This window comes from Brachypodium distachyon, chromosome 1 (genome assembly GCF_000005505.3).
Source record: "Brachypodium distachyon strain Bd21 chromosome 1, Brachypodium_distachyon_v3.0, whole genome shotgun sequence".
Taxonomy (NCBI): Eukaryota; Viridiplantae; Streptophyta; class Magnoliopsida; order Poales; family Poaceae; genus Brachypodium; species Brachypodium distachyon.
This window is the reverse complement of record NC_016131.3, coordinates 21734285-21755124: the sequence shown is the minus strand read 5'-3', so window position 1 is coordinate 21755124 and position 20840 is coordinate 21734285. Positions and strand designations below refer to the sequence as shown.

At 43.0% G+C, this 20840-nt stretch overlaps 3 protein-coding genes across 7 annotated transcripts; 1 reads left to right on the top strand and 2 right to left on the bottom strand.

Annotated features, from left to right (window-relative positions):
• Nucleotides 1-2684: 2684 nt before the first annotated feature.
• LOC100832224 (filament-like plant protein 3) lies at nt 2685-8234 on the top strand. Of its 5 annotated transcripts, XM_010239657.3 has the most exons (7): nt 2685-3083; nt 3545-3760; nt 5144-5327; nt 5580-6064; nt 6156-7235; nt 7464-7568; nt 7809-8234. In XM_010239657.3, exons 2-7 carry the CDS (start codon nt 3647-3649, stop codon nt 8022-8024), a joined length of 2184 nt encoding a protein of 727 aa, XP_010237959.1. In that variant the 5' UTR covers nt 2685-3083; nt 3545-3646; the 3' UTR covers nt 8025-8234. The 5 variants fall into 5 exon arrangements, with proteins under 5 accessions (XP_010237959.1, XP_024312274.1, XP_010237954.1 ...); XM_024456506.1 differs by having other exon boundaries at nt 2694-3083; nt 5156-5327; nt 6156-7568; XM_010239652.3 differs by having other exon boundaries at nt 2700-3083; nt 3577-3760; nt 6156-7568.
• Nucleotides 8235-8500: 266 nt separating this feature from the next.
• On the bottom strand, nt 8501-13440 carry LOC100831318 (WD repeat-containing protein 74). Its single transcript, XM_010239647.3, has 12 exons — nt 13278-13440; nt 13075-13190; nt 12923-12952; nt 12707-12846; nt 12327-12503; nt 12111-12174; nt 11917-12024; nt 11412-11565; nt 10097-10186; nt 9887-9942; nt 9415-9472; nt 8501-9185 (listed from the first exon to the last, which is right to left on the bottom strand). Exons 1-12 carry the CDS (start codon nt 13357-13359, stop codon nt 8764-8766), a joined length of 1497 nt encoding a protein of 498 aa, XP_010237949.1. The 5' UTR covers nt 13360-13440; the 3' UTR covers nt 8501-8763.
• A 2146-nt stretch (nt 13441-15586) lies between these two features.
• Nucleotides 15587-20015, bottom strand: LOC100831620 (probable protein phosphatase 2C 62). Its single transcript, XM_003563005.3, has 5 exons — nt 19543-20015; nt 17490-17741; nt 16823-17108; nt 16291-16445; nt 15587-15922 (listed from the first exon to the last, which is right to left on the bottom strand). The coding sequence occupies exons 1-5, from the start codon at nt 19579-19581 to the stop codon at nt 15782-15784; spliced, it is 873 nt and encodes a 290-aa protein (XP_003563053.1). The 5' UTR covers nt 19582-20015; the 3' UTR covers nt 15587-15781.
• Between the last annotated feature and the right edge of the window lie 825 nt (nt 20016-20840).

Here is a 20840-nt window from a genome sequence, read left to right as displayed (position 1 = left end):
AGGCGCGGAGGGCCGCAGGGAAGCAGATCAGGTGTGGCGGTGTTTGGCCGGAAGTGGAGAAGAATGCCCGTGGGCGAGGCAGCTCGTGCTCGTTCGGCATCCAGGGGTAGCGCGGGGGCTCCTCGGCGTTGATGCGATGCCGAAGGAAGGGGTGGCAGACAAGGGGGAGAGCCAAGATGGGTGAGGCAAGCTCGCCAAAGGCAGGGAGAAAGGGGGAACTAGAGAGAGAGAACTTCGGGAGTTCGGGGGAGAAGGGGAGCAGTAGAGGGAGAGGAAGAGCCGAAGGGGAAGAAGAGAGAAATATAGAAGGTTTTTTTTTTGCAAAAGAGAGTTCACCTTGTCACCTGACAAGTGGAATTGAAGAGCCACGTAGGCAGGAGGCCTGTCCCAGAGCCAGTATAGGACCCTCGATGAACCACTTCTGAAACTATTAGGACTAGAATGTGCAGTTTCAAAGAATTAGGACTAACTTGAGACATTTGCGAAAGAATTAGGACTTCTGATGCATTTTACCCGTCTGCGCTGGCACCTGACAAGTGGGCCCGAAGAGCTAGTAGGCAGGTGGCATGCACCAGAGCCAGTATAGGACCTAAGATGAACCACTTACAAAACTATTAAGACGAAAACGTGCAGTTTCAAAGAATTAGGACTAACTTGGAACATTTGCGAAAGAATTAAGATATCTGATGCATTTTACTCTTTAAAAAATATACACTAATAATTTCCTTAACTTCCAGATCCTTGTTTTTATACTCCAAGATTGCTAGCGAAATTGATCCATCTCGCATGAAGCGCATTTATTCTAATCGACATATCAGTCTAGTTAACTAGGCCGTATCTGAAAAAAAATTCTAGATTGTAGAGAAATCGATCCGTCTGGCATTTGGATGAGTTCTTTTTTTTTGATAGACCGTATTGAGCTCTTTACTACGGAGTATTTTTTTGTTTACTAGTACACTGTCCCTGCATTGCCACGGCTTTTTAAACATGTGCACGCAAAAATTCATGTTTATACAAAACATAACAATATAATTGGACATCAATCAAAATGATCTCGGGGTCAATGCTAGCAGCCGCGGCCACGGACATGGCACCCAGTCCACGCCGCCCGCCGGTCATGGCTGGCGTCAGAAGAAGGTCACGGAGTGGATAGCGCCGGTCAGCCCTGGACCCCTTTACTCGTCTCTTCCACCGGAATCTAATCCGGCGCCGATGCGTATCACCGCAGGGAGGTGTTGCGCGGGCAGTTGAGTCGGCGGTGGCGGCCCGGGAAGGCAGCGCTGTGGAAATAGGAAAAGAAATGTTCGATGGAGTGTAAAGAGACATGAAAAATCAGGACATGCACGGAAATTGATGCACGGCGGATGACGACGAAGGAAGCCTTACTGCTTTTATCTATTAATAATATATAATATATTAAATTGGAATCGGTGGTGATGGGTGGGCGCCGTTGGTCGGTGTTGGTCGGTCAACTTCGTTAAAATTACAATCAATATGCCACTGCCCCTTATTTCCTTTCCCCCCGCCTTATTCACGATTTCAGTAGCAGAAATTCTACGGTTTAGATTTACCGAAAGTTATCGTACGGTCCAAATTTGTCACAACATAATACGAACAGTTCTAAAATAAATCAATCTCCTTGGCATGAAATCCAAAATTCTTCGTATCCATCTCAGTATGGAAATCAATCCGAACCCAAACAAAAAATCTCGATATGGAAATCAATCCAATCAAAAATCAATGTCCAGACTTCGCCTCCACCGGTTCGTGCTTGATACACTTTCCGTTAATCCGTAGCATCGCACGGGTTCTTTTGCTAGTTATTAGGGATTTTTGGGTTGTACAGGGAAAAAAAGGTTTGCGCTTCCTTATAATTGTTGTCCTAGTCTCCTAGACTTGTCTCAGATGTTCTCTCCGTCCTCTGAACGCTATACATTGCAGGTAATTTCTAAAAAATAACATACACTGTTAGATATATGAAACGATACTCCTTAGTCCTAGATTTAGGGGTTAGTAGCATTCTAAATTCCGGATCAACATCATGTGTTCTCATCGAGTCAGAGACTCAAAGTAATATAGCGACCGGAACCAGAAAGCCTACTGCCTAATAAAACTCAAAGAATTCTTAGGCTTTACAAAAGCCTCAATCTCGTTGAAATCGATCGGATGGTAGGCAGCCAATGCATGTCAAGTTTTCGTCATGAGTAATCGGGACGATAGATCACAAGGAAGGAAGATCAGAAAGAAGAAAAACAAAGGTTAATTGATTGATCGGTTCGTACATGTCTGAAACTAATTTTGAATTATGTTCTTAATTACTTATATCACAAAAGGGAAAGAAGCAAAAAACGACGGCTCGACCGCGACCCTATACTTTTCGACGCGATTTCTTCTCAGGAGTCATTTTCGGAGTCACACAAGATGCCAACCTGATAATTAAATTAATCAATTGTGTCAGCATCCGAATTAAAACTAATTTGTCTTCCGTGAGCCAATGTAGAACGGTGGTGCTTGCCTGTACAGGCCGGACAGTTGTACACTCCACTCCAGTGCGAGACAGCGTGTAGCTCTGACTCCTCGATCTATGTGTACACGGCCGGCGTTCCTCGGCCTCCTTTACGTAGCAAGCTCATGATATCCCGGTAGCTTTGCTGGCGCTCTAATTGAGCAAAATAATTCCGTACGTACGTACAGCAAGTAAAATGTGGTTAATAATTTCCTCGGTGGCTAGTAGTAGTTCTTGCGAACTCGTGAGCACGACTAACCAACGCGATCAACCCCCAACGAAGCCTCCATTCGACTCGAAAGTCGAAACGGGACACCCAACACGATTACACGATCAAACACCTTCCTTCCTTTCTTCACTAAACAAATCCCAATCTGTACGTACGCTCAGTCCAGCTCGCGGCACTTAAATAGGATAGGGCCCAGGTAGCACCGTAGCAGCGGAGAATCTTGGACGCGAATTGTTTTGCAGTCCAGACATCCCTCCATAGCCCCGCGCGCCCGTCGTCTGGACAAGCAGAAAGGGAGGCGCGCGGTTCTTGCGGCTCGGTTCCTGGCTCTTGCCGTTGGGTTGGGAGGTTCGTTCCTTCTCCCCTGTTTCTTGGCCTCAACTCTGCTCTTGGATTTCCTGCTCTGTTCTTGGCCTTCTTCTTCTTCTTTCCTTGGTGATTTCTAGGTTTGGAGTTGTGATGTTTCTTGATGACCTCGGTTCTTTTTTTTGTGAGAACTGATCAAATCCAATGTTGTTTTTTCCACCTTGACGATGAATGGATTTTCCTTGTTGACCTTTTCCGTGTTCTGGATTAATTGGGCCTAGCAGTGAACATCTGAACTGGGTTGAAAGAAACGCGTCCCTCAGTTTGGAGGTTTGGTGTTCACTCGAACTCCCTGAATTGATGATTGTCAGAAATATATATCTCTGTTAATCTCATGTGCGTTAGATTGCGTCAAGTTTACTGTTCCTGGAGGTTTTGCCTGTACTCTTGTAGTACTTGAATACTCGTACATGAACTAAACGAAACCTGTCTTTTTATTTTAGGTGTCTAGTGTTGATCGTCGACTCTTCTTCAGTGCATTCCTGAACAGGGACGCAGAAGCACGGCACCAAATTGAATGGTGTAGAGAGCTCCAGCCTCCAGGGATGGATCGCCGGAGCTGGCCATGGCGCCGGAAGTCGATCTCGGAGAAGACCCTCGCCCCAGCCGAGACCGACAGCTCTGCCTCCTGCCCATCCGAGAGTTTTACTGATGAACAGGTGAGAAGACAAATAAATGCCCGTTTCCTTCTTCTTGCATAGATGCTGCAGATTATTCCCTGCTCTACTTCTATCCTCTCATACCGATTTCCAGAGCCCCCGTTATCACACAACTAGCATGTTGGAATTAGTTCTGGGAAGTATTCAGGAGGGTACACAGTTCATTGTTCTAAGTTTCACATTCCCACAATTTTGCACCAATTTCCCCATGTTTGCCTCCCATTATTTAACCAAGTAATGGACCCGAATTGGCAAGAAAAAGGTTGACCCACAGTAATATGATTCGATGCTGGAGAATAATGCATGTATAGTAAGTACTAGTGTCTATGACTGTTCTACAAGTTCAGACATCCTGATGGATGTTTATTGACTTTGATTGTCCTACACGGCTACTGCAATCATCCTGAACAGATCATGCAACATGTGCAGCTCAGAGAAAATAAGGAAGGCCATGTGACATGGCAAACATGTGAGGTTTGATCCAACGCCAGATATGTAGGGCCTCTAATCTGGGCAATCTACCACCAAGTTGCAATATGAATTCTTAAAATAAAAGATCCCGGACCGGATAGCCCAAGATAGAGATTCCGAGGGCGCATCAGAGCTCATCTGCATAAAAGACCCAAATTGTTCCTGACTCTAGTTCATCATACCTGTCATTCCACGGGGTATTATGATTTCTCAGTTTCATGATTGAGTTCAGCCACATCCTTGCAATACCGGGATCAGTGTGCGCTACAACATCATCATGGAGCTCCAAATAGCAGCTTAACCATCTTAGTACAGGCAGACCATTCATCTCAGCCACAACATGACAATCATGAACTGCAGAATTCAGTTCCACTTCATTCTTTGGTGGGTAACATTGACAATTCCTTTCATGGTCGTGTTGCAATTTTAGTAGGCCTCCAACTGAATGAGAGAACAGGAGGGCCCTGCTGTCCTTATACCGGGAAGGCTTACAGGACAAGCCCTACCCTATCCATGGCACTCCCCAAGGATGATGTGGTGTTAGTTGGGACTCTCTTTTCTCTGCCAACATTATGGCTGCAACAAGGGCAAGATGCAGTTGTTTTGGTGGCCACTCCCATGTGCTGCACCATCTCCTTTGGCCCAACCCAAAATAGCTCATAATGTTTGCTGGCACAGAGCAATCAAAGATTCCAACTCTGCTCATGTGCACTGGTACTACTTGGTGCCCTCACTTGCAGTCTTTGACCAAGCTTGTCTTTCTCCGTGAACCGCTAGAAATCTCCGATATGCGGCAGTGAAGTTTGAGCTTATTGCGTTATTGTCCCTAGAAGCTGAACAATGAACAATGTTAGTCTGGCATTCTATTGTTCTTTTTTTATGCAGAACAGTGTTTGATTCTTTTTTTATTAGGATACCCTGAAGAGTTCCCCAAAATCCACTGCGTCACCGGAGATCGCATCGAAGGAGGTGCAGGACAAAAGCAATGCGAAAGTTAGGGTGCTGAGTGAGAGGTTGTCGTCGGCGGTGTTGGACATACGAGCGAAAGATGACCTCGTGAAGCAGCATTCTAAAGTTGCAGAGGAAGCTGTTCTAGGTATGCCGTTAAACATGAGCGAATAAGATTATACACTAAGTGTGTTCAGCAAAAAAATCATAAAGAAAATACTATCCCAAATAGCTTGTGAAAGAAACTTGTATCATTACTCTACTTCAGTTCAACTCAATGCACCAACGATTTGAACCGAAATAGATTAAGTCGTCAGGAAGCAGTACCATTTCTATGCTTCGTCAGAGTTTACAAGCCAAATTCTGCATGACAAGAGCAGCAATGCATTTCTTGTGCCAGGATGGGAGAAGGCCGAAACAGAGATGGCATCACTGAAAAGCCAGCTGAATGCCGCAGCTGCCAAGAACTCCACGCTGGAGGACAGGATCGTCCACCTGGACGGCGCGCTCAAGGAATGCGTCCGGCAACTCCGGCGCTCCAACGAGGAGCATGACAGGAAGGTCCAGGCTGCACTGGCACTGCAAGCTCGGCAATGGGACTCCAAGAAGACCGATCTCGAGCTGCGGATCGTCGAGCTGAAGGCGAAGCTGGAAGCCAAGTCCGAGCGCTCGGTGACCACTGACAGTGACGCCAGCTCGCGGCTGGCCTCTCTGGAGAAAGAGAACTCGGCTCTCAAGGTGCAGCTGCTCGCCAAGACGGAGGAGCTGGGTCTCAGGACCATCGAGAAGGAGCTGAACCGGAGGGCGGCAGAGACGGCGAGCAAGCAGCAGCTCGAGAGCATCAGGGAGACGGCCAAGCTCGAAGCCGAGTGCAGAAGGCTGCAGGTGATATGATCGACGTCATTTCCCCATAATTTTGTGCCATTGGAGGTAGGCATTGCGTGAAAGCTAACAGTCTGTGGGAAGTTTTGAGCAGGCCACTGCACGGCGGCCATCCTTCAGCAGCAGTGACCTCTGGCGAGCTCCGAGCTCCGTCTGCGCCGAGTTGGTGACGGACTGTCAGTCAGACTGTTCCGACTCGTGGGCATCGGCTCTGATGGGCAACCTCGACCGTTGCAAGAGCGAGAAGAACAGCACTACGAGGAGCGCAAGCGCCGACATTGGCATGATGGACGACTTCCTTGAGATGGAGAAGCTCGCGTCGGCGAACAGCAGCGCCTCGACAGCCGAGTCCACCGGTGGTCAGCTGGAGAAGCTCGAGGAGAAAGCGAAGAAACTGGCGGCGGAGAAGGCCGACAGGGAGAAGGCATTGCACGAAGCCCAGCGCGAGCTGCGGGCTTGCCGCCACCGAGCAATGGTGGCAGAGGAGAGATCGGTCGAGCTGCAGAGGCAGCTGAACCTCGTCAATGGCGAGAAGCACACCATGGAGGCCAAAGTGGAAGCCGCCGAGACGAAGCAGAAGGAGCTGAAGGCGAGACTCGAGCTGGCCCATGACGAGATCGCGGGCCTGCTAGACAAGGCCCGCGTCCTGGAGGAGCGGCTCGAGTCCGAGAAGGCGCTGACGCTGGAGCTCGCGGCCAAGTATCAGCAGATGGACGCACTGGAGTCGGAGAAGAAAGAGCTGCAAGTTCAGCTGGAGGAAGCACGGTCTGACGGCAGAAAGCTCAGTGATAAAGCCACCTCGTTAGAGAGGAGGCTGGAGGAGGAGAAGGCCTTCTTGGTGCGGATCACGGAGAGATGCCGCGGCGTCGAGGCTCTTGAGGAAAAGATAAAGGGTGCAGAGATTGAGCTGGAGCTGGCAGGACAGGAAATTGTTTCGTTCCAGAAGAAGGCGAGTGGCCTGGAGATGAAACTTCAGCAAGAGAAGGCGTCTTCTGCTGAACTCGCAAAGCGTTGCTGCGATCTAGAGGCACTGGATGCGGAGAGAAATGAGCTCAAATCTCAACTCCAGTTTGCAAATTCAGAAATCCTTGCCCTGACAGAGAAGGTTAAATTGCTCGAAGAAACTGCTGAGAAACAAATGCTGTTGAAAGCAGAGCTGGAATCTCAGCTCAAGTCGGTGCAAGCTGAACTCAATAACCTGAATGAGAATGTCAGCCTAGTAGAGAAGAAGCTGGAAACCCAGAAGAACCTGTCATCAGCTTACATAACTGCACTGGATGCTTCTGAAGCTCAGAAGAACAAAATGGCGAACCAGCTTGAGATCAAAGAGAAAGAAGCTGAAGAATCCCACAGAAAGATCGGTTTGCTCGAGGAAGAAATTCGCAAAGAAAGAGCACAATCATCGGAATCAGCGGCGAAATGTCGGAATTTGAAAGAAGAGTTCCCCAGCAGAGCTCCTGGCCATCAAGCAGTGGAAGTGAAACCTAAAGACCTCCACTTCACAAAGGTATACTGTGATGCTTATCGATATCTCTTACTCCCTCCGTCCATCTCAACTTTGATCAAATTTGAATGCATCTATACACTAAATCATGTCTAGATACATCCAAATTTTGACAAACTTGAGACATCCTTTGTTGGACGGAGAGAGTACCTTATTGCAACCAAGTATAGTGGTTAAAAGTTTGGAAATTTCTGTTCTGTGACTGATAATTAAATGAAACACCATCAATTTATGTTCCTACAGGAGAAAGAGCTAGCTCGCGCTGCAGGTAAACTGGCGGACTGCCAGAAGACAATAGCTTCGTTGAGCAGGCAATTGAAAACTTTAACCGACTTTGATAAACTCATCCTCGGAATCGAGAACGATGGCAGCGCCTTAGCTGAAAGCTTGGATGGCAATTTGAAGCTGTTTGATTCAGGGAGTTATCCAGCACAAATGGGCTGTTTGGCAGTCACCTGATTGTTGTAGATTTGGCTGTCACATTACTCCACTTGTTATCATGAGAAGACGATTGCTAGAATTTTCCTCTGTTCCGATATAGAGATAAGTTAAAAGTTATATGGAGAGATGAAGTTATAACCGAAGGGAACTCCTATGTAAAAAATAATTTTAGTCCTCTTGTCCCATGGATTTATTTAAACGGATCGCCTCTTATCTTTCATGTTCGCCTAGGCACCCTGCCCTTGTACATATACTTTTGATTGGCAAAGCTCCTGCATTTTTTGGCTAAAATAACATGTTCAAATTTCAGATATCTATGAACAGCTTGCAGGCAACTATTGATTTCAAAACAGTAATGCTGATGGTGTTTGCACTGAACTTCTTGTTACTTCGTACGAATTAACCAAGATGCAACAATCATATGGTAGTATGCCAAACTATTTAAATCACTCATAGATATTCTAAAGCAGTCAAGTGAATAACTCAAGACAAAATTACAAAGGAGGCATACCTTTTGTGTTTGAATGAACTTGTATTGTACGAATTAACCAAGATGCAACAATCATATGGTAGTATGCCAAACTATTTAAATCACTCATAGATATTCTAAAGCAGTCAAGTGAATAACTCAAGACAGAATTACAAATGAGGCATACCTTTTGTGTTTGAATGAACTTGTATTAAAAGCATCATTTTACAAATTAACTAAAGACAAGTACCATGGTCAGAAGTTGATAATTCCGGCTTGACTCGTGTCCTAGGCAACTTGTTGCTTCTTGCTTTTCTTTTTAGTACCTTTGCTTCTTTCGCCAGACTTTATTCTCTTCGGGGCGTACATTTCAGCATAACTGTCATCGGGGTCGGCCATCTGAGTTCCTTCCTCATCCTCTGAAACCATTCTGCTCTTCTTTTTTTTGTTTTCCTTTCTGACTGTTTTCGCATCACTGTCATCAGGATCAACCATTCGAGTTCCTTCCTCATCATCTGCCACCATTCTATTTTTCTTTTTCTTCTTTTCCTTTCTGGTGACTGTTTCAGCATCATTGTCATCAGGTTTGACCATTCGACTTCCTTCCTCATCCTCTTCAACCAATTGATTCTTTTTCTTCTTTTCCCTTCTGACTGTAGCTTCAGCAACCATCGAAGACTCTGGCAGCTTGGATTTAGTCTCCTCAGATTCTGGACACATAACATTAGTGTTAGCACATTACCTCCAGCCTAGGTAGCTTTCAAAAAGCAATTAAAATATATAACACGGGGTGCCATTTTAAGAGTATGGGTTTACATGGTCCATTGCTAAAGAAAGCATTTTGCCCTTGCCACCATTACAGCATTTCTTTTTTGATGTAGCTACCGTTACAGCATTGGAAGACAAAAGATGGAAGAGCTAATGAGGATAGACAAGAACCTTCAGCTGAGAAATGTGAATCTATAACCACGGTCGTGAGGTGCTGCTTGAGATAGACCTGTTAACATACAGGACAATCAAAGAGTATTAGATCAAGGACAGTTTCAAAGCGAACAAAAACCATCATGTATACAACCACTGAAAAGCAATTAACTAGGGAGTAAATAGAACAGCAAAAACAGTAAATCCTTTATATGTAAACTGAGATGTCCAAATGCACTGGCAAAGAATCAGCACAATTGATTTGAGGGTAAAGAGTAGCGCAAGATTAAGTCATCAAATGTTTGGCTAGTTCATGGTATATCTTTATGCTCCACAACAACAATAATTCATTTATATATACACTAAAATGTCTTAATGCACCGCAGAGCAATTTAACAATAATAGCATTAATTAATTGCAAGGAGCAATTGCAATGAGCAACAGCAAACTATGAGCTTGATTTGAATGCTGTGAAAATTAACTAACATACCGCAGAAAGCGGCTGCCTTGTATTTGTGTCCCAGATGCGCAAGTAGCTGTCCAATCCTACAGATATCAAAATAATATATTGAATTAATGCAAGCAAGTGCAAACAGACAGCCACTAAGTTGTAAAGGTGCATAACAAATTTGAGTGACCATAAACTTGTATATTGCATTCAACATAAATGAGTCCAAAACAAATATAATTTATTACTCACCGCAAGATGCTATCAAAGGCAGCTCTGGATGCTTAACAATCGATCTAATACTTCCACAGCATTTACCAACATAGCATCCAAGTAGTTTTCCTAGAAAAAGGGGTAAACAAAGGTTAAGTCTGCAGGTTGGTGAAGCAAAAAAAAGTAAAGAACCTATCACAAAGCTGTGAAATGGTAGTTATTTGTACATTGTACCCTGGATTGTTGTAAGTATATAGTCACCTGTTCATCTCATTACACTTAATAATACACATGAACATGATAACCTTTGGAAGATTAATACTCCCTCCGATCCATATTAATTGTCACTGATTTAGTACAAAACTAAATCAGCGACAGTTAATATGTTGTACTAAATCAGCGACAGTTAATATGGATCGGAGGGAGTACTAGAAATGTTGACTCGTATACACAATAATATTCATCGCAATTAGAATTAGAGTGTTAACAATTAAGTTATACTCCAATCTGTTAAATTTATACATCTCACTATGGCATACTCCCTCTGTTCCTAATTAATTGGCGCCGGCCTTTTTGCAAAGAAACCCCTGTAAATTTCCGAAATAAACCTGCAGTCCACATCTTCAATTAAACGTGGACTGCGTGTTAATTTTGAAAATTTACAGGGGTTTTTTCTCAAAAATTCCAATAGAACGTGGACTGCAGATTTATTTCAGAAATTTACAGGGGTTTCTTTGGAAAAAAAACGGCGCCAATTAATTAGGGACAGAGGGAGTAGATAATTTTAGATAAACATGTCAGTATAACAGGTTCTAATTTCTACCAAACACTTAGCTACATCTGCATGAGATCACCTAACTGCAGGATGAGGCAAGAAAAAGGAAATGGACCATTATCCGGTACCATTGTTACATAAACAAGGCCGCAGAGCATGAAGTACATGTGGTGATCAATAAGGAATTGACTTGTGACATATGGATCATAGTAGTTTAAAAAAAGAAGATGCATTTCAACGTTGTCCATCGAAAACTAGTTTAAAAAAGTAGAAACTAAGATATTGCAACATTCAGAAGAAAAGAGTACTCAACATGTTTTCAAAATACTAACTCCATCCCAATATATGAGGCACGCACGCATCCCAAAATTTCAAATTTAACTAGCAAAATATAAATTATATTTCATAAAAAATATATCATTAGATTCGTAATCAAATGAATTTTCTAATGATATATTTTTTACGTCATATAATTTATATTTTGATAGTTAAATTGACGATCTTGGGACGTGTGCGTGCCTCATATATTGGGACGGAGGGAGTACTCAGTAAAAGCACCACACCACCTGCTAATCATACCTGTTCTCATGTCAAAGGAAGCGAGATCTCCTGTTCCTGTCCCAATATAGATGGTATGTCCGTCTGGATCCTCAACAACTGCCTTGATTGGTGACTCCCTAAAATCAACTGAAATGACAGGTCTTCTTTGCGAGGCAGTATCGTACAGACGAACCTGGCAGACACAAAAAAGAACAACTTTAGTTAATAAAGTTGATCAATCATCATCAGTGAAGCATAATGTATTACAGATGCAAATGATCTTATATGGAACAAACAAACAAACAACAACTAAGCCTTTTGTCCCAATCAAGTTGGGGTAGGCTAAACGATCTTATATGAGACATTCAATATCAATGCATTGCCTAGCACAACAAATTAGAAACACAGCCATTTAATCAAATAGAATGGTTTCATTATTTACAGCAGTACTTGTAGCCAATATCAAAATAAAACACCAACAACTAGCAGACTTGTAATCACAGAGCTGGATCTGCTAATTTGATGAGTGGTAAGTATATGGTACCTGGTGATTATTTGTGCAGGCTACAATTTTACGGTGATCATCCTTGCACAAGAAAGTTCCAGCAGTGAACCAAGGTCGGGTGAATATACCAAGACTGTTCGCTCGAGGCTTCAGATCAAAATAGAATAAAATGATCAATAGGTAAAAGTTTGCTAGAACATCAGGTAAAAAGTGGGAAAACTAAGAGTGCTTACACATTTAGCAGACCATATCTTACTACAAGATGTGATATCCCACAAGTTCACCTCTATACCTTTCCTAAAATGGAAGTAATAACTGTTACTACAGCCTCAAATTTCATGAAAGATTTACACATCTAAATAGAAATGCTGGTAAACAAAAGCAATGAGCAATAACAGACAGTTTTTGAAGCATGGTAGATAATCGCATAGTAAAAGTAGCCCACTCACCCTCCGAACATCGCATAGTTTTCACCGGCATCTACTGAAGAAAACTGCAATTTACCCGCATTGCACACATCCCATGTGCTTGATGGCCCAACATCCAAGTCAGACGCTGTGTTCTCCTTTGCGACCGATCTCACACATGCTTTTCCCTTATCCGTACAAGCAAGAAATGTTCCCAGCCTGCTAAAAGCAACTAGATAAGTATAGTTTGACAATCAAATACATAAGAGCCTACAAGCAGTTAGATAAATACAGTGTGAAACCAAATACAAAAGAGCAATGGACTTTACATTAATAGGGTGCCAATACAGGTGTATTAACCAATCTATACGAGAAACAAGTCAAATAAAATGAACAATTGTGAACCGGCATATGAAAATTACGTGGACGAGTCCGGCGCCTGTTTCTTGAAGAGATGGAGCGCAACTAGGGGATCATCTCCGGCAGCTCCGTCAGTTTGCTCTGGCCAGGAGGACTTGACAGCGGCCAGAGCATCTCCATTGAGGGGGTTTAGCAGCTCAACCTACACAAAAACTCTCGAATGAACAACCAACTGAAAGACATAAACATGTCAAGTCGCAGGAGCATCGGTCACTCACCACACCATTCTTCCTTGCCACAGCCAAAACCTGTAAAAGAACAACAGCAACAAAAACACCGTAAATACCTTTCTATGATGGTAATTACAGTAAACGAGCGACCGCTATTCCATCAAGGGTTCGTGGGAGAGAAAAGGGCGTCGCTGACTCACGGGGTCGACGGCGCGGTCGGCGAGGGAGGCGACGAGGATGGACCTGGAGGCGTCGGGCTCGCCCCAAGTCTCGACGACCTTGGCGACGCCCGCCGGCCTAGCGCGGGCCTCGACGACTGCGTCCGGAGGAGAAGAATGGAGGTCAGTCAGTCAGTCAGCAGGACGCGGCGGCGGGAGGTGGGGTGAGGATGAGGTGGATGTACCTTTGACGAGGCCGAGGACGTCGGTGGTGATGGCGCGGAGCGGCGGGCAGCCAGGGCTCTCCACCGAAGTGAGCCGCGGCATCCTTCGCGTCTCTGCTCTTCTCTCCTCGGCTCGAAGGGGGCGGCAAGAGAACAAAAGGGGAAGAAGGGGTTCTCAACTTCTCATGTTTCTAGGGTTTTAGCAGGGCGAGTCGACGCGCCGGATTTGTCTGGGGATCTGGGCCGGGCGGTCTCGGCCTCTCGGGCCGCAAACTTCTGTGGAGAGGGCCGCGAGTATTCTTTTTTCCGCTAAAAAAAAAGCAGCGGCCGCGAGTGACCCCTCAAAAAAAAAATCCACGGCGCGGACGTTCTCACGGTATAAGAGGCTGTTTGGATGCCTTCCTGACACCAAAATGCCTGACCGGAGCGCTGCCTGGGTGCTGTCCACAGCTTGTTTGGTTGCTGCCTGGACCATTGCGTAGCCTGCCTGGCCTGCCAGTTCGTGTGCATCATTAGCCGGACTCAGGCCTCCAAAAACGGACGCCCGAGCTCAGGCAAGCAACGCCAGCCGAACCAAAGTTTGTTTATTCGGTCTAAACTATTGCATAAAGCTCATATTTATTGCTGTCGTGCTTTCCAATGCTCAGGCTCCGGCCAAACAAGAAAACGTGAGGTAAGCCTGGCTAGGCACAAATCATCAAATTTTAAGATTTCTCTCACGCATGTAGTTTTCTTAGGCACGCGTCTCAGGTCACCAACCAAACAGCCCCTAAAATCTATCATGTGTGTGAAGTACAGTACTCGTATATATTTTTGATATAAGAAGTATGTTCGTATTTTTTTTTATAATTAACACACAGGATAAGTTGTTCAACCAAATGATATGTTAAGTAAAGGTGATGATCTCGCACACGGGCAAGTGCTGCCCCATGAATACCCGACTGGGTAGGGTATGGGTCACCATTTTTCGCCCATGGGTCTCGATCATGGGTAACCTGACAAGTCATGGTAGGCTGCGTGTCTAAGTTCATACCCCTAGGTTGTCCATGGGTCACTCGTTTAATATTTTTTAATGACGTTTCTATGACAAACTATAAATATGAAAATGAACTTTTACCTTTTTATGTGAAATATGATCTTCTATTGATGCGTAATTAAGGCTTAGTTTGGCATTACTGAATTGTGTTGCATTGGACTTATTTATAATCTGTTGTGGAAAAATACACACGAAAGTAGCGAAAAATCGGTTAGCAAAACAGAAAAATAGCGATAAGCGGGTGAAAAAAAAATGATAATCCAGGGAAATGCCAAACGCAGCCTAAAACGATAACTAAACTTATATTATTATCATTTCTTTCGTGTGTGTTATGCTCTTATATGAATGCACAACCACTTCTAATGGGTTAAACGGCACACATAGGATTATAGACCCACGGGTACACTCCCCTACGGAAAGAACCACATTTTACTAGTAATCAGAGAACTCCTATCATTAATTATTGCTTTGGTGAAATAATAAAACTGGTGCTATTTTTTGCAAATGAGAAGCCTCCAGCATAAAACCTTCATATAGAGTTTGTTGTTAAGTTAAAGTTCGCATTTACGCACGGCAGGCTGAGTACCAAACACGTAATCATTGCATGTTTGTTCATAATTTTGCATAACCGAGGAATTCTATTCAGAAGAGTACGATCAAGACAAGTGGCAGCTTCCCGGTTTCTTCGACTTTTGCCTATGAAGTTGCTCAAGATGACGTCACATATCTTTATTATTTCCATTGTGTTTTCTCAGGCTCTGATAGAAGAGTGAATTTAAGGGTTTATGATCCAGTTGATGTAAAAGCTTATATTTTTAATGATTGATTAGGGCGATGATTTTATGCTGGCTTCTGCCCACCGTTGATCCTTGGGACGGTTAGCTATAGAGCATGTTAGAATTAGACCTGGACGGTCAGTTCCGCACACACGGTATCATTGGAAACTTCTTTACAACAGTTTTAAAAATAAGAACAGAAAAGAAGAGCACTCAGAAAAAAAGAAGCATAGATCACGCAAAAAAAAATGAGCAAGGACACCAGCGTCCATATGCACGGTGTATTTGCGTCAGTCGTTTTCTTTTCCTCACTTCATTTCTGGCCGTAGACAAGTGTTTTAACACCTCTCGGCCTCTCCTGGGGCGGGTTTGCAATATTGTTCCTAAATTGCAACTTTCTGGTGAAGTGAAGTTCCACTTAATTCTTACAAGTCAAATTGGTCCCAGAAATCAAACCCGCCTGGAACGTAACTACGCCCAAAATATGAAAACAAGACATTCGCTGTAAGAATTGCAAGGATTACAAGAACATGTTTTTATTAGAGCCTTTCAACAAACAACAATATTCTACAAGCCTTGATCCCCTTGGTGGATTATTCCCAACCAGAAAAGGTTAAACACAATATTTGACGAACAACAGCAAACCGAAAAAACCAATCTGACATAACATGACAACAATTGTACACTTGGGAGGCGAACAGCTTGACGCCCTGCTAGCAGTGGAACTTTACAACAATGCAGGAGATGTCATCTTTGCTCCTCCTGTTCACGGCCTGCTCAGTCAGGTGCTTTGCAGCTGACTGCGCGTCCTTGAAGTCCTTGATCTCATCGACCGCCTCTTGGTTCGTCATCACCTGAATTTGTGTCATCTTTATGTTATGTGGTCACTTGCAAATGGTAAACTCATAGCTGATGCAACTTGGCAAACCCATGCATGGACTCAACGACCAAAACATTAACTAATCGAAGCAGTACAAGCACAACAAAAAAATGGAACGGAGCCAAACAAGATATGAGAGCCTGTCTAAGTGTAATAAACATGCTGAATCAGAACAATTTTGGTTCTCAATTGATGTGGTGTTCGCGCACATCAAATGTCATGGCTAAATCTGAGAATAAGCAGTTAAACACTATTGCATGCACTATGTGGAAAATCAAGCATGTATTGTGACACACGCGGACGATTGCACGGAGAGTCGGAGAGGTCAGACGATTGCATCACCTTCCATAAGCCATCACTTGCTAGAATTAGAAAATCTGAATTCTCGTCGATAACTATCTCAGCCACATGTGGCTCAGAGCTGAGGTGCTTTTTCAAGCTCCGATCTCCGAATGCCCTTGCAACTGCCAGCTGCCCATCAACTCGTGGTACATCTCCTGCACATCAGACATGTTCACAATTGAAGCTCAATAAATTACTTGTGACCATTAGGTCCATTACAGAAAGGAAAGCTTTTATTTGCCGAAACCATGGAAGTGCTACTGCCAGTTACTTCTAGCTACTAGACAGCAAAAATCTTCTACTCCCTACAACCCATATTACTTTGTCGAAATATTACATGTATCTAGAGTTCTAGACGCATTTTAAACATAGATACATCCATATTTGGGCAAATTTGAGACAAGTAATATGGGTCGGAGGGAGTACATACTACCACATTCAGAACCATTAAATTGGAAGATGTTTTCACTTTTCCAGGCATACAGATACAGTCTAACGGCATTGGTAGGCACAGACAAGAGATGGTCATTACCTGGTAGGTTTGAGACAAAACCACCTTTTTCCTCGATAGTTTGTCGCTCCATGCTCGGCTCATGATCAACTGAAAGCTGCTCTGCTTTACCATTCTCGCTAATAACTGCTCGTGAATCTCCAACATTCGCAACCACTAGCTTCACACTATCATCACTGCTTATTAAGATGGCAGTAACAGCTGTGGAGCCTCCTCTTCCTAACTCAGCTGCTCTTTCCAATATTTTTTCATCGGTTAGTAGATACGCATTCCTGATAGCACTCTTTGTGTCACTCAAGAATTCTGGCTGAGGGTGCAGATGTAAAAAAATATAATGTGAATTCAGTTGGCAATGTCCATACAGATATAAAAGACGCGAACTAAGTTGCTATCTACTAATATTGCTCTTCCTAGTATGGTCACAGCAGGTAGATTGCAGAACAGACATCAAAACATTCAAAATATATGCAGTTCTTCACCTATAACCAAATCCAAGACTTCTAACCTTGTTAAAGCATGCCACCGACGTTGTTTTTATTGGGTTGTATTATTTTTCTACTTATGGATATAAAGCTATCATATCAAAACACTTGAGACATAATTTAGCACATTTGAGAATATAAGCAAGGAATCAGTTACTAAACTTCAAGCCATAAAACATCTAAAGCAAGTGGAATGGGAGCATTACCTCTTTCAAGATGTTATCAAAGAGATGTGCGCGCAGAAAATCTGGAACAGTGTGGCCCAGGTGGCCATCAAATATGGCGAAAAGACCCAAATCATGCTCGCCAACTTGCCTGTACTCTGCTACCAGGTAGTCTTCCATTGGATGATTTGATTTCCCCTTCACAAGATGGTAACCATGCTTGACACGCTTGCCTGACAATTTTGTCTTGCCTTTCCCTGTTTCTGGCCCTGATGAACTAAAAGCATCTTTCACCTGTCACAATATACAGATCAGTTGTCAATCATGTTATGCAGAGAACGACCCAATGTTTAGCAAAGCAAATAAGTAACTGCATATGTTTGTTAAAACCATCCAGCACAAAGAAGCTAACCACTGACATTATATTTCAATTTATTGCACTGAGAAGAGTGGATATCAAAAGTTAGTTAACCAAAACAAACTTATCTAAATTGTCAGGACTTAATCGTGTGTGCATCCAGTAACGCATAACACTTTCAAGGTAACTAATAATTTCTTTAAGATCGCAAACTTAAAACTCACAAGCATGGACAACTCGCATCAAGCCTTTTGCATAGAATAATTCCTGTTTAGTTCCCAATTACCAAGGTTTCTCAAATGATAATACATATTTCCAAAAAATCTGTTCCTCTGCTCCTCGGCTATTTTCATTTTAACTTTGTAGGTGAAAAACAAGCTTATTCTCCAAAAGGAAGATCTTCATTAGCAAAAAGAATCAGGGATCAGTAAGGACTAAAGTAAGCCTAGCCTACAGAATAACATTCATTTACAGCATTGCATTTCAAGTAATTTTCACACGGGATTCCATCTTTCCTATATAAATGTCATTCAGGATTTGGCTTCTGACATGCTCCAATCTTTTGCTAGAGATTGCAGATTTTCACAATTTAGTATATGTAGTCAAACTTCCAATACATGCCAAAAACAAGGAGGCTTCATTTGGACCACAACACAAAGATTTAGATTTCTAGGCCGAAATTGATATATATGAAACTTAATTGTGGTTATTATAGAATAGGAACCTGTAGAAACTTCATTCCATTTGTATACATAGGATAAATCCAAAGCCCAAAGCTCATAATCATGGTGATACATAGGTTTATGTTTGATCCAAAATCATACTTAAACAAAGCTCATACTAAAGCAATGAAGATGCTGATTGTGTTTGCTTCTGAGTGTTAACTCAAATCTAGTATTGTTCTTTCCTACTAGACTCTGTGTACCTAAATGGTTTTTTAGAGAGGTTCCTAAAGGATTTTGGTTCCTCAATATTTGTTCTCTTTAGTGCTTTCAGCAGGAAACAGGTATAAATGTTCATTGTCCGCTAATGGAATGACAAACAATGGGCCATAATTCCGTAGGCATAGAGCACTAATGCATATGCACGATGTGAATTATAGCTTTGGCTTGCAGCCCTCTGTGATTATTGATTGCATTTCATTTCAGAGCACTCGATACCTAAACAGACATCCAATAGTTACCGCCTATTTTGCAAAATTTAAAACGTCATGTATATTAGCGTTTTCTATTTTTAGCAGTAGTAGAACAATATATAGGTTGGCCCTTCTTACTGTAAATTAATCTCTATGCCTGCACGTAGATCCATTCAGCTAATGAAACCTAATATATACCTTGAACCACTCCACCGAGCCCCATGAAAAACGGTAATACAAAGATCCATGGCTCCTTACTAGCCATGGAAACCAAACATAACAAATCACAGTCGTATGCGTCCTCATGGATAATCATTGCAAAAGGTACATGTTTGCCTGTTTGGCCAACAAAGCCGCCCAATCGACAGCATCGTCATTCCAAAATTCCTCAAGACAAGGCATCTCGATAAGGGCCATCGGACGCCGGCCATTTCGAGGCAACCTGAAACTATAGCGCAAATCTTCGGAGGACGATGAAGGAACAGAGAACGAAGCGAAGCATACGAACAAGCGATGCACAGCTTAACTCGCTAATCAGCGCGAACAGGAAACGACCAATAACGGATATCAACAGTATCCCATCATATTCCATTTCCTGTTACCTTGTCCTTCATCTTGTGGTAGATTTCCTTGCCGGCCATCGGTCCCTCCTCGAAACCTCCGGTTCAGAAGTCGCTGCTTCCACCACCCCTGGCACTGGCAAGCACACAAGTATGGCTTCTTTGGACGGAATCCAGCCGCCCCACAAAAAGTCAAAATCGCACCGTCTCTTGCTGTCTTCCACCGAACAAGATGGCTAATGGTTGGATGGATCGATCCGAAGTGATTAACAATGGCGAAAGCTTATAATAATTGAGGAGTGGGAGGAGAGGGGTTGGTGGGGGTGGGGGATGGTGGTCTGCTTTGGGGTTGGGAACGGGGCAAAGGCCAAGGGGACTGGATCTTGCTGGATAGAGTCGGTTGACCTGAGATGGGTAGGGGAGATTTGGACATGGAAATTGTCAGGTGCGGACAGGAGAAAAGCGTTGATTTTTCTCCTTTGTTTTTCATGTTTCACATTTGGGAGGATCTCGGGTGGACGGCAAGACTGAAGATAGAGCTGAGGCTTTTGTTCTGCCCAAAGAAAAACCCAGTGAACATGACAGATTTGGCTCCTGATTCATCCGGAGTTCCGTGAGAAATAGCTGATGTTTCTATCCAACTGATTTTTCTTTTCTGACATGGGTATCCAATTAGATCAATACTCCTATAGAAGAAAAACCAATCGCGCCGGTAATACATATATTTACATTTGAAAAGGGAGTGCACCCTTGCAAAAATGTAAGGACCGTGTGTATCTTAAATTAAAGTTGACCAACATTTACATCAAGATTTTCTATATCTTTCGTGTCACATGACCCACATTCTTTTATTAAATCTGAATCATCAATGTGTAGGTGTTTTGCATAGAAAAAAACAGAGGGGGTCATTTTTGTGCAACTATAACATTTTAAAGTCAGATTATTTTAGTTTTACCATCTCATTTATTTCTACATCAATGTATGCATAAAACCAAATAACATTATATTTGTGAAAATACCTATCAAGATAAATTTACACATGTGGTTTTTAAGTAACCAATCTAAGTGTTTTTTTTAAGATATTAGTAGTTCAAGTTTCAAAGTTTGACTTTGTCTATGTACAAAAACATCTTTATGAAACAAAGGGAGTATACAAACTTTTAGCATTTCAGAATAGAAGTGGTAGCCTTTTACAATCTTCTCTGAAAAAGTATTATCTCTACACTCACAATTAGAAACTGCATTAAAAATGAATTTAAAGATATACATAAAATCCAATAGTATGTTGATCGTGTTTTTAGCCACCGGCATGAAGGATGCATGGTTCACTAGCTTAATCA